Raw genomic sequence first — 12633 nt, 5'->3', positions numbered from 1 at the left:
AGCGTTCGAGCTATGAAGTTGCGATGCTCATGATTGACCTAGATCATCGTTCCACTCAGGTTAGTATCACACAGTATATATACACATGTGTTTATTATCACGAAAATATACCGTACGCCGTCTTTGAGCATGCTTGTTACACACGTTCACACCAGTACAATTTCCATAGAACACGGTATGTACCTACGGCGGAACAAGTGGGTCCGTTTTGCATAAAATAACAGTATTGCGTGTATTTGCTAGGATTGTCTATCTGTCTGTCTGTCTGTCTATTCTAACTGTCTGTATGAGTGACAGCAGATCGCCATCACTGAAGCAGCAGCAGGAGCCAAAAGCATTGAAAGCTGTCAGAGAGGGAAAGCCCTGACAAGCTTCAGCTAGCGTACTAATCGTAGTGATACCAGCCACTGATGCCGGCTTGCTTACTCGCCCACCTCAACTCTCTGAAGGCTAAAAATTCTCTTCCCACACTAACAAGCGACCAGGGGGACCAATCGGGAGCTGTGTGGAGTTCTTCAGGGTCTTAGTTTGGGCGAAGGGGCGAGTCCAACCTAGCAGCTTGCCATCCGCTTCGGGAGAATCTTGGGGGACGCAACCCTTTCGTATTGGTTATCGCCTATGACTCACGCGTCTGTGCTGACTGCCGCTGACCTACGCTGCTGCGGCCGCCGTTACCGCTAAACTCGACGCTATTGGAGAGCTACAGCGCGAAACTCTATGGACGACGACACCGGCCACGACGCGCTGCCAGTTGCTGTCTAAATGCAGTAGAATAAAGCAGTACCATTCGCAGGGCAGCATACAGCTATGGGGGTGAAAGCAGGCATTAGCTATAGCCTATAGCCTTAACCCTATCCGCCGTTATAGTATTAGTCGAAGCAATTGCAATGGTACTGATGTGGCGTCCCTGTGCTAGTCGCTCAGTCTTAGCTTCTTCTGTCTCGGGAACAAAACTGCATAGAGAAATAGAGAGAGGGGGAGAAAACGAGGGCGAGAAGGGAGGCCGGTGGGGGCGCGCAAGCCATCGAGACTAGTAGGGTCTAGTGGGGTTTGTGTGTGTTAACGGAGAGGGGACCAGCGGTTCGAATAGTTGAGAACACCCTGGCGCTGTTGGCCGGTAGAGCGGCAAGTCGGCCCTCCAGCCAGGCAGGCGCTTGCTCGTTCACTCGGTCTTGGCTCGTGATCCGCTTCGAGAATGAGTCCGCCGACGAACGAGCCCATAGTCTTCAACAGCAGCACAGCTGATCCATTGAGGAGTAGTCGCGGACTTGGTGGCAGCAGTGGTCGAAGCAGTTTTAGTTCTAGCAAAGCGAGGCAAGGAAGGCAGCCTCACCATTGGTCTCCCTCCCCGATGCAATTCTCGATGTCTTTGGATTTGCCTTCGTTCGCTCGTTGGTTGGTTAGTTCGACCCAGCACTGCATTGGCATCGCATCGCGTCGTCATCGCTTTACCATCGCGTTCTTTCGAATCCTCATCGCCACGACCGCTATCGCTAGTACACATAGTAAAGCGACAAGGAGAATGAAGGAGAATTCGATGCAGCGGCGGCAGCAGCAACTCGTTGGGAACCAGAGAACAGGAGGAGCTGGCCTATGCCAGGGTCCGTTTCCCCATACCTTCATCCCCTGTCCTTGCCGCTAGTTCGAATGTTCGGAGAGACAGCCTAACCCAGTGGACTGGGGAAGAGGGGATATACGCCGAAGGGGCCTGAGTCGACCAAGCAACGGCTCCTGCTACAACTGGACCATCGTATTAGTCGGCCATCGCTGGACTAGCGGGTGACGCCTCGATGGTGCAAGGACAGTTGTCTTCATTGAGCAGGACGCGTTACATCCTCTCACACAGAGCAGCACCCTTTTTCGTTTTTGGGGGCGCCTTATGGTGCTGGTGAACGCTGGCGCAAGGGGAGCCATCGGACCACTATTACTATATAGGGCTTATAACTAGTTTAGTTCTCTTAGTGTAGAAATCGGCGTTGTGCCAATTAGGCTACGAGAGTGCCTAAAGCTAAAACTGCCGCTTCTTTTGAATTTATAAAGGTATGGTTATATGGTTTAGGTCAAATGATCAATTAGGATCAGTAGTAATGAGATCATCTAACAGTTACGAATGAATCCTATAAATTGACGTAGGCATTAACAAATTTCTACAGTCATACTCACTAATATACACGCACACCTAAGCGTACTGTTTCGTAGTGTTTACGTGTTATATTCCAATAATGTTATAAATTGGACTTTACCTTTGGCGCTTCGTTAGCAACATTTCGGCAAAGTTGTTGAAGAGGCTATGTTTATAATAAGCACAGAGTAATTGTACTAAGGGACAATTTTGTAGTTGTTTGAAGCGATGTTGCGTGCTCATTTTGGTTCTCGCCACACTTCGCGAAGTTGCCAGGGCCGTATCACTCGTGGTTCGCTTTCGGACATCGAATGGATAGTCAGAAATTACGTTTTGCGATGCATAACTGTATGGCGAAGGTCTTTGAAATACGTACTCATGTTATAGCTGCGATTGCTGCCGTAGCAGCACTCAATTTAGACTGAATACGGTTGCATCAATCCCTAAGCTTTCATTCTTTTATCCTCTTTTTGCTCGCTTGTCCTATTGTGCAATTCATTCACAGTGACCACTTATACGGTGTTGCTCCTCATCGCTTGCCGACGTCGCCGCAGATGATGTTGTTGTGACTACAGGTGTTTCTGATTCTTTTGCGAGGCCTCCACCATTGGAAAAAACTAAAACAAATGGCTGGTTTGTCGGGCTACCGTTAGCTTCATTCGCCGCACTCGGCGTCTTTATCGTAGCGGTTGTTGTTGCCGTTGTCATTTTCTTATCTTCTTGTATGTTTCCTACTAAGGAGTTGTTCTTTGTTAGAAATCCGAAAAACGGAAAGCGAGTGAGGGAGAGGGAATGACAGGGTTTGTGGAACAAAATACAGACAGAAGGGCAAACCGAGGCTACCAAACCCGACAAGGATAAGGGCAGCCTTTAGCGCCGCCGCCTCTACGTTTCGAGGCACGGACCGGTAGCATCGCGCTCTTATGCCAAAGTATTTTTCGTCGGTATTAGTGGTAACACGAAGTGCGTACTTCGACTGTGCAACAGAAGGCAAAGCGAGAACATCGGCGCTCGAAGTCCTGGCAACTAATCGGCGACAAGCAGCACAGACCGCTCAAAGGTGGCATCCTTAGATTTGACGAGCAGTGCAACGGAGGGCTGGGACATGTTAGAAACATCGTGCATCCATGCATCGGCAACATCGGCTGGATGAAGGGCGATGAGGGATCAGCCATGACGGCACTGTACAAAAGCAGAGGGCTCGTAGCAGCATTGAAGCGGTAGGAATCAAAGAAACCTGAGGGGGTTTCTCTTTTGCTTCGTTGAAGGTTGCCTCTTTTTGGCGCTGAATGTGAGTGCGAGCGAATCCGAGGCAAAATTCGGCGACGAGATAGCAAGGGAGCAGCGGAATGTGAGGGTTGAAGGGCAAGGACTTCGGGGGTTAGCGTAGCGAGAAGACAAAGTACAAATCCAAATCCACCATTCGCTGCTTCGCATGCAACTAGGCAAAGCGTCTTGCTACGTTCGAGCCGTCGCCAACGTTTCACTTCTGGCGAGAACGAACTCAAACGAACGCTTCCTAAATGAAAGGAAAACAGGCAAAGGCGCGACCGGCAATAAGGAGCAAGGTCCGAAATATGAGTGAAGAAAAATAACAACAAACAGCATTGTACGTACGATTAGTCCGTTCTCTAATACATACTGGTTAGGTTTGAGTCGAAGGTTAAATATAGCACGATACGCGCAACGATGTAATACGCCTCTTAAAGCTAACTTTGGAAAATGCAGCTTTAATACAGAGGGACTATAAGTATACCATAGTTTTTGATTAGGGAATTATAAAAATACAAAAAAGAAAGACATGTTGTTTTTTTGTTTTTCTTTTTTTTAATGATGTTCGTCAAATACTCGGCTACTGGTGACGCCTGTCATATGTATAATATCTGTGAGAAAAACGCATCAACAGCCTTAATGTGTCACTTTTACCTCATAACAGTATACCGCTAATCCATTGTAGAGCACAGATTTATGGCCGCCTGTGACAAGACGGAACAACGCCCAACATTGACTGGCCGACTCTCGCTAAGGCCATAGCTTTTGGCTGGCCAGCTTTATCATCAACGAAGGCATCGCTAGAAGCAAATATTTTACAATTTTGCATCGTATGAAGTAGTCTCTTTGGTCGTAATGTCACAAAAACATCTGGCGTTTAAGAATAACCGCTTCCCTCACGCCGGAACGAAGCCAATGTAAACATTAGTGTTGTTTCAATTCGACCGGTGTCGGCAGAAGCAAAGACGATGAGGTCGTCGCGCAAGTTCTTCGGCAAAGATTTCGGCTTTTCAGCTCTCGATGCAGATTGCTACCGAAAAGAAGATAATAGTATATGCCATCAGGAAGATCTGAGCTGTACGCCCACTATATATCAGCGTTGAATATGTGAAACTGCGCTCTGAGCTGTGTCAATAGCTGATCGCGGTTAGTCTGATTTCTACAGAAGGAAAGAAATTATCTAGTATCGACGAATAGAGCAAATGGATGAGTAAGCGCGTATATATGCTCTTCTGGTGGTTCAATCGTTGTTTCGTTTTCACGAAACTCGTAAATTTGTGCTACATAGAAGAACGATTCAGGGATCCACTTTTCTCTTTCTGTTTAGTCTATTGTTAGTAGACGTTGTTTTTGACGCGGCCTTCTGGCAGGGGCAAATCGGAAAAAGAAGAAAACATGCTTCAAGCTCAGCCATGGCAAGCCTTAAAATTCAACTAATATTATGAAGTGTACATATGTACACATACTGTATCATCGTAGAATAAGAAAAGTCATAGGGACGCTAAATTCTCTGCATGTATTATATATCAGTCTGAACTGGAAACCTAAACTGTACCAATGAGCATCACCATAGAGTCATCGAAGAACGTCTTCAGTATTCAAAGCGCGCGGCATTCGAAGCCGTTAACTAACTCCACCGAGCAGGCTTCGTCGTCATCCAGTACGAGAATAATATCCATCCGTCCAAATGTCTGGTTACGGAGGTTTTACCGGCTCGCTGTTGGAACCTTGCCGACTGTATCCTGTGTATGATCAAGCGCCACTCTAAGCCCATTACGCACTATGAAAGTGGATGGAGTTGCCTCAAGAGGCTGCTCCAGCTTCGGGTCCAATGAAGAAGATCGTACCAACCCTAAGCGTCGTCGCAGCATCAAACGACAGTCTGTAGCAGCTCTTCTTAGTTGAGGGGTTGCGAAAGGTTGGGTCAAACACGGGTTACAGAAGGGGCTTCAGAATACGTTAGAAACTGAGGTCCTGCCAAGTATTCCCACTGCCCCTGGCATATCCTCCCCCGCCCCCGATATCTACCAGGATTCACACGATGCGCACCGTCTGCCAGCCACGGCTGTAGAAGGAAAGTAGCAGGAAAGAAAGAAGAAAAAGAGTGAGAACGACCAAGAATCAGCGGACTGCCAAAACTGTATGTGTATAGAGCGCGCACTCTGTCTTCTCGTACTTCGGCCGCTACCTCGTTTGCGTCGCCTGCTCCGGCCGTGTGTTCCTCTCTCCTGCTGAGCCCTGAAATCAGACGTAGGGCACGTTGTCCTTAGATTTTATTTTCAATAAGAACAAAGAAAGGAATACGCGTCTTAAATAGTGCTATTACTACTGGTGCGCTGCTGGGGCTGTCGCTCGCTAGGGCCACCAATACTACATTCATTTGCTTACATACTACACAGTAGAGCTACGACCGCGACTACAAGGAGTTCTATTGATAATAAAATGGCAAGAATTCTTCGAGCTTGCCACGGCCGACCGAGCACTTACCCCGAAGATTTGCTGGTATCCTAGGCTTTGGGAACAATTGTAGTGTCGCGCAAGGATGGGAATGGGACGGCTGCGCGGCAGACTGGAGATAGACGACGTTTTTACTAATTTTCTACCAATCTGTAAGGATATATGCTGAGGCGCATACGCCATGCGTCGAGTTAAGCCGTTCGGTGTGGGCTTACTACGGGCGTGAGTCCCGGACCCGTAGAAGGAAGAGCCGCTGGATGAAGATGGGGCACGAGCAAGCCGGGCAGTAAAACAACAAAAATGAAAACCGCAATTTGAGAGGTACTATGACATTTTTAGCCTCACAAGAGTAGCGTAGAGACACAGTTGAATTTATGCGAGTAGCAGCCGGCTACAGAAATAAATGGGACAAGCGTCAGGCTCTTTGATAGATAAAGCGTCAGGGGAAAAGGTCCATCAACAACGGAAACTTTCTCACTGTTTACGATTCGTTTGAAATCAGCAGTCAGGTTATTGCAGGGATACAATAAACCTGATTGAATACACGTGTTTTCACGTAACATTTTTCACAAATCTGCCTTCCTAATTATTTACTCAATTCCGTCACAACAGTCTGGGAAGTAATATTGACAGACAGATTCCGGAAATATCGTAGTACGATTGTACTGTGATATAGCACAACTGTATTTAGACTAATAGTTATTGATTTCCATATACTGTTGGATTTAGCGTTTGGCTTAGAAGTGTCAGCGGTTTCACAGCTGCTTTCCGTTTTCATCACTTGCCGGTGGAAGCGAACGAGCAACGGGTAACAGGGTCACTCTGGCAGTATTCACACGCCCCAACAAGCGGATACGCGTTGTGCTTTATGCAGTTGCAGCATTGCACTCGAAAAAAAAAAAGGCGGCGGCGTACGCCAGCCGCTGTTGTTGTTGGAGCAGATGGGCATCAAAGGCGGCGCGGCCTGTGCTCTTCCCCTTGTCCTGCTGTCAATCTTTATAAAGATCTCAGCTACGGGATCCCGCTTTTTGTCTGTCGGTGGTTTGTGCGTGAGAGCGACGTCGACAGTGCAGGTCGACTTTGCTGCAGTGTGATTTTCTAGCCTTCTCCCGATCTTCATAAAGCTTTATTTCAGCAGCGAGCTTCGACTTGTGCCAGTCAACCAAAGCAGCAGCGGCGGTAGTGATGGCGGTTTAACGATAGAATAGAGTCAGCCCGGGCGGGGACCGTCGAGCAGGGGCCAACTAACTGTCTACTCCAGCCGCCACCGCCCAAAGCCGTCAGATCGCTTCGTTTTCGGCATTTTTCTTTCTCGCACTCAGTCAGGTTCGACTGCGTTGGGTCGACTTCTAAATACAAACCTGAATGCCAGCACACTCCTCTCAAATTTTCAAAAACCCAAACAACAGTAGCCTACTCCTGGCGCTGACAGCCTATAGATACACCCACACATATGTACGACACCTTTCGAAATAGTACAAAACGGATGGTATAATTTCAGTGTTTTTTTTCTCTAGACTCTATGCTATATGCATAGTACATTCAGCCTCTTATATGTCGTTCCAGACGTTGATATTACGTTCTCCCCTTCGGAAATGGCCATTTTTATTCGGTACATCATGACACGGTTTTGCTCATTCCGTTCAAACAACAGGTTGCTAAAGGACATCTCTGGTGCACCTTCGCTACGCACGAGGCTCCATACGAAATTTGCGCATCCAAACCAACCAGCTAGCATATGACCATATGTGAAACGACAATATACACTTCGTTTTGCGAGAGAGAGAGAGAGAGAGGGGGGGGAGAGGAAGGGAGAAGGAGAGCGTTTGACACGGCGACTGCGACGAGCCGGGTGTGGAAGTGATGCTATCTGAAAACAACGGCTCTCAACGACGAGCGATCAGGCCTGCCAGTGAAAATGTGTAATGATGATCGATACGTTGGGTTTCTATTATCACTACTATTGGAAAGTCGCACCGTATTGGATAATGTTGCCACGCGACGTCCCTACATCCCATCTACCACGCTCTTGTCTGCTACCGTTCCATTCGCCTTCGAAGTGCAGCCTATTGCCGAATAGATGCATTCTATATGTTCACGACTCTGCGAGCTGCCACGTCGATCCTGATACTGCCACCGATAAGTCAGCCGAAAGCGGTTAGTTGCCTATCAAGAACACCAGCCTGTTGGTATCGAGAACAGGGTAGTTTCGTTAGAACAGTACAATTTTAACTGGCTATGCATGTACATACGGCTATCTGGCGCTGTTAATACCGCGTCACTGCTCCCTGCTCAAGAGCAGTAGGTACTACCTTCATACATCTGTATAAAGTGCCTAGGTGTATGTAGGCGATATGATGGAACACGGCCGATCCAGGCCGGGGCTCTATGTTCCAGTACGCCTACATCGACTTCTACTTCTCTACGGCTTCGAATACAACTGGTACAACAAGTACTATCCAATGCACGGCCGCGTGTTTGGTGTAACTACGAACGCTCTGATGTCGATGAATGTAGGGTTAGCGACAGCTAGTGCCTCTGCTTCACTGCCGTTGAGGAAGTAATCGAAAGAATCATCGGGCACAGACAAAGAAGGGGAGAGCAAAAGATATACGAAGATAGCGCCGCTAGGGGACAGATACAGTATAACTCATAGTTTGGATGAGTAGTCGAGCTTGGAAGAAGTAAATTTGACGAGCTCCAGCTCACCAACGCTTTTCCCTCTTCGTTTAGCTTTTTCTCTAAGGCACAACAACAACAACAAACCGACGCACTGTGTTCTCGTTTGGGCATCACGTTGGCATCAGCAACATCGGCGGAAGGAGCGGCAATTGAGGCAGTTACTACCTGAATGTAATGCCATTGTACCCATCGTCTCGGCGCGCATCGCTTCATATCCATTGGATTTAAATTCAAAAAACTGGTCGAACGTTTGCTTGACGCTGAGTTGCAGCCCCTACCCTCCATTTGGTCTCGCTCACTCGCTGGCTCTCTGTCTGTTTGCCTGCTTGCGAGTGTAACAATCCAACTTCGCTGATGGAGGGATATCGAGGGTGAACTGGATGAATGCAACGCTATGAACAAGCAAGCATGTACATCTATTTCTAACTGGGTGTAACTGGCAGAGGACACTCCCGGTGGCAGAGTCAGCTCGGCCAGCGTGATGGCGTCGTTTCGCAGCACAGGAGAAGCGGGGGCGCTGGCATGGCTTCGTCCGCCCCCCTGCCCGAGCCCATTCAATATCGTTACGTTCCCGCTGCTGCTCGTAGTCGTTGTTCCTTCAAGGGGTGAACTATAGTTGCGTTTTGCGCAATAAGACAATGGTACTACCAATATAGTGTTGACCGGATTGGCCCATATCATGATGCTATTACAACGATTTCATTAGGCTTTGGCAGTCACTAGCATAGTGGATACTGGAAAGCCAGCAGTGGGTGTCCGTTGTCGAATGTCTGGCGAGCTGTTTCTTAATAGCACGCTATTGCTACCGCTATTGCATACGGCCCATCGAAACAGTATCTACAACCATTTTTATTCCACCATTTGCTAGTTAGGTCACGCTGACCCCCGGTAAACTTACAGTGACTCATTAGATTGTTTAGGTTCGCTGAAGAGGTGTGCAGTAATCTCTAGCAACGATAAGGCTAGAAGAACGTAAAATTGTGATGAACGCACTGTTTTGACCATGGCGAGACTGCCTCGAACACACGAAATATGGTAGCTATTGATAGTGGAAGTAAACTTAGCCTCTTCTAATATTCATTAACCAGATTTAATAATTAACTAGATAGCATTATAGTTTAATGTAGACACGAGAAACGAATTAGACCACGAGTGAGTGAGTGAACATCGAAATTGTCCATTATTCTTTAGAGTGACCTATATGTGTATATATGCAACTTACCTTTTAACTGGTTACTTTGTTGGGTCTATGGCGTTGGCGATACCGCTCAAGTTCCTGCTGACTGATTTACTAATATTGCTGGTTTAACGGAACTGTCTTAAGCTACGTCCGTCTTCATCGACGGAGTTCTGTGGCGATTACCGCGCCGCACGCCTGCCGCTCAGCGTAAGCGGTCCCTTGCGGCCGCCATGGATCTGCTGCGAAAACTGCGATTGCTAAAGACTCCACTTCAATCGCTTGGCAGCCATGCCCCTTCGCCTATAAGCTCCATAGGCTTTTGCAGCGGGAGCGTATTGTGCGACTATTGGACGGTGGATCGGACGCAAATGCAGCAGCGGCACCGATGGCGCATTGATGAGCTGGGCGTCGCGCGTCAACGCATCTGCCGCCTATGGCTGTGTTTCGTTGAGGGCGTCGGCTAGCAAAATGACCCTTCAACTAAGAAACGGGACCGCCGTCGCTATCGATACTAATCGGCGAGTACCGCTCATAGTAGTACTGATAATAATAGTGAAATAACGGTAGCCCTGTTGCAATCACTGGCACCAGTGCTGCGCAAGGCTCAGATTGTGGTTCCGCGATACAGAAATCGGTCCATCTCCTTTTTGCAAAATCCGGTTAAGTTTCTGCAGCAGAAACAGTAGACAACACCGTTGGTCGTCAACACGGTGCAGCACTAACATCGATGCGAAGAACACACAGCTACAGAAGAGTAGGCTAATGGCGGAGTGCAGCCAATCTTCACTCCTATTCTTTGTGACGGTTTATTGGATATCCTTAGAGCTGCGTGAATGCTGGGTGGCGACGCTGATCAAAGCTAGACATGAAACAGGAAGCCGAGCAATGCAGACGGGCATCTGTCTCTAAAAAGAAAACATTTCGTTTAATGCGGAACATAGAATACTGACCGTAGTGTCTCGTGAGCGGCCCCGCAGCAGCGAGAGCACTAGTGGCATAACTCCACCTTTGCTTCTGTTTGAGAGAAGCGAATCAACAGGCGTACACCGGTGCTCAATGGCGCTCGCTCACGATCGTACAAAACGGAACGTTTTTGCCGCACGTGCTGTGACCAGCTAAGAGATGGATTGTGGATATTTATACAGAAAGGTATAGACACAACATGCTACCGCCCTCCCTCAGCATCCAGCCTCAACAGATAAAAACTTTTTGCTACTGATCTTCGTTGGATGCGTGGAAAGAGCTTATTGTCACTGGTAATGCATGGCCATTGGCGTGGTCCGGCGCCTGCTGAATGAGGAGGCCGCGTTTTTTTTTTTTATTTTTCTTTGAGCCATCCTAGTTGTTGAGCTTCTTTTTTACGCTGTCTCATTACAATATTACATTACGCACTTTTTTTTTTCGTTAACATCAAACCACTCAAGTCAACACGATGCGCCCTAAGATCGGCCGAACCACAAACATGTAAATAAATATCTGCTTATACCAAGCTTAGCATTATTAGAACCGATGCAATCGATATTATATTAATGACTACAGACTGTGTAACAAAATCGTGGCACGAAGCTAGAGAGTGTTGTTGTGCACGTCTACGTACAGCGTACGTTGGTCAGAAATGTCATATTCACCCGTTCTGCTAAATGGTACCAAGCTAAATTACTGAAACCGGTAAGAGCTATCACTGCGAGCAGGCCATAAGCCGAAACAAGCACACCGGAAGCATCGCTCAACGCACAATACAGCAAGCAGTAAATAGGCAAAAAGTAAGTCGATTGCCGATTACGTTCGGCCGGTCCCCCCTCAACAACAGCTCGTTCTGCTTTACCGCCATCTTTCGCCTTTCTTGCCGCATATTTTTGGGGGCTTATGGGGTACCACGCAAGGGACCGAAGGGGATGCCCTAGTAGCGTACCCATGGGCTTGCCTATCTTGAACGTGCCACGCGTCTCGTCAACATACAATTGAATACCGCAGACATGGAATCCAGAAGTATGCCTACAACTGGCTATTGTTGAGACCGAACCGGCTGAGTCTAGCCGCTAAAGCAAAACAGCCATTCGGATTGCCAATCTCCAGTAACGGCTGATTGGCAATTTCATCTTCTATGGTCGCTCGCCCAGCTTTGCTCAATTCGTCTCTTCTTCCCTTTCGTGCTTTCCTTCCTTTTTTCTCTCTGTCTCTTCGTTAAGAAAGCGGATAGGGACGAGAGTCTTAAAGAGCAGAAAGGAGTGCGCGCGCGTGGGAGAAACAGGGAGAGCCAAAGCATGGCCGCCGATGGAGCAAGATGACTTGCTGCCGCTTACATTGCCCTCGACGTTGTTGTGCATTGCGAGGGGACTATGTTTGGCTTGTGGCAGTCGTTTCGTTCATCTGGTAAGTAGCTGCCTACCAGGCATTAGGTTGTACGATGAAAATCATACTGTATGTTCGCTGCTGTTGGCTTTGTGTTGTATCGAAGAAATAAATTAAATATCGGATCCTATTGAGTCGCTGTTTGGCCGTGCATATTGGCAACGTCAGCAAGAGGGCATGCGGCGGTGCGGGGCACAAGGGGATAGGGTTGAGACAGCGATAACAGTCGTTCTTGCAGTAGTAGCAGCAGCAGCAGCAGCAGCTGCTTTGATAGAGCGAATGCCGGTGTACGAGTAACCCAACAAGAGCCTTTCTTTCCTTAACTGCGCGGAAGACAGGAAAGCAGACGGACGCTCTACCTCGTGGCGCGAGCCCCTATTTCTTACATTGTCTGCCTAGTGTATTGTTATTGTGCCAATTGTGTAGCGGTGGGCGCTTGCGAAGATACCCCGTATGCTGCGAATTACCTTCGTTTCACCCTCTCGAAGTTCGATGGAGGTCGAAGATGTTGTTGAGGAGCAGCACGAGGCGGTGTTTGCGAAGGAAGGTATTGTGCGCGGCCGTGTAA

General features: G+C 48.0%; 1 protein-coding gene across 1 annotated transcript in view; it reads left to right on the top strand.

Annotated features, from left to right (window-relative positions):
* Positions 1-12633, top strand: part of ct (homeobox protein, cut) — a 39854-nt gene continuing 27221 nt past the window's right edge. The window contains exon 1 of the mRNA XM_022846813.2: positions 1-59. Within this exon, the coding sequence (XP_022702548.1) occupies positions 24-59 (36 nt within the window). The 5' untranslated portion in view covers positions 1-23. The remainder of the gene's footprint in view (positions 60-12633) is intronic.

This window comes from Varroa jacobsoni, unplaced genomic scaffold (assembly GCF_002532875.2).
Source record: "Varroa jacobsoni isolate VJ856 unplaced genomic scaffold, vjacob_1.0 scaffold_1255, whole genome shotgun sequence".
Lineage (NCBI taxonomy): Eukaryota > Metazoa > Arthropoda > Arachnida > Mesostigmata > Varroidae > Varroa > Varroa jacobsoni.
This window is presented reverse-complemented; position numbering and strand designations above follow the sequence as displayed.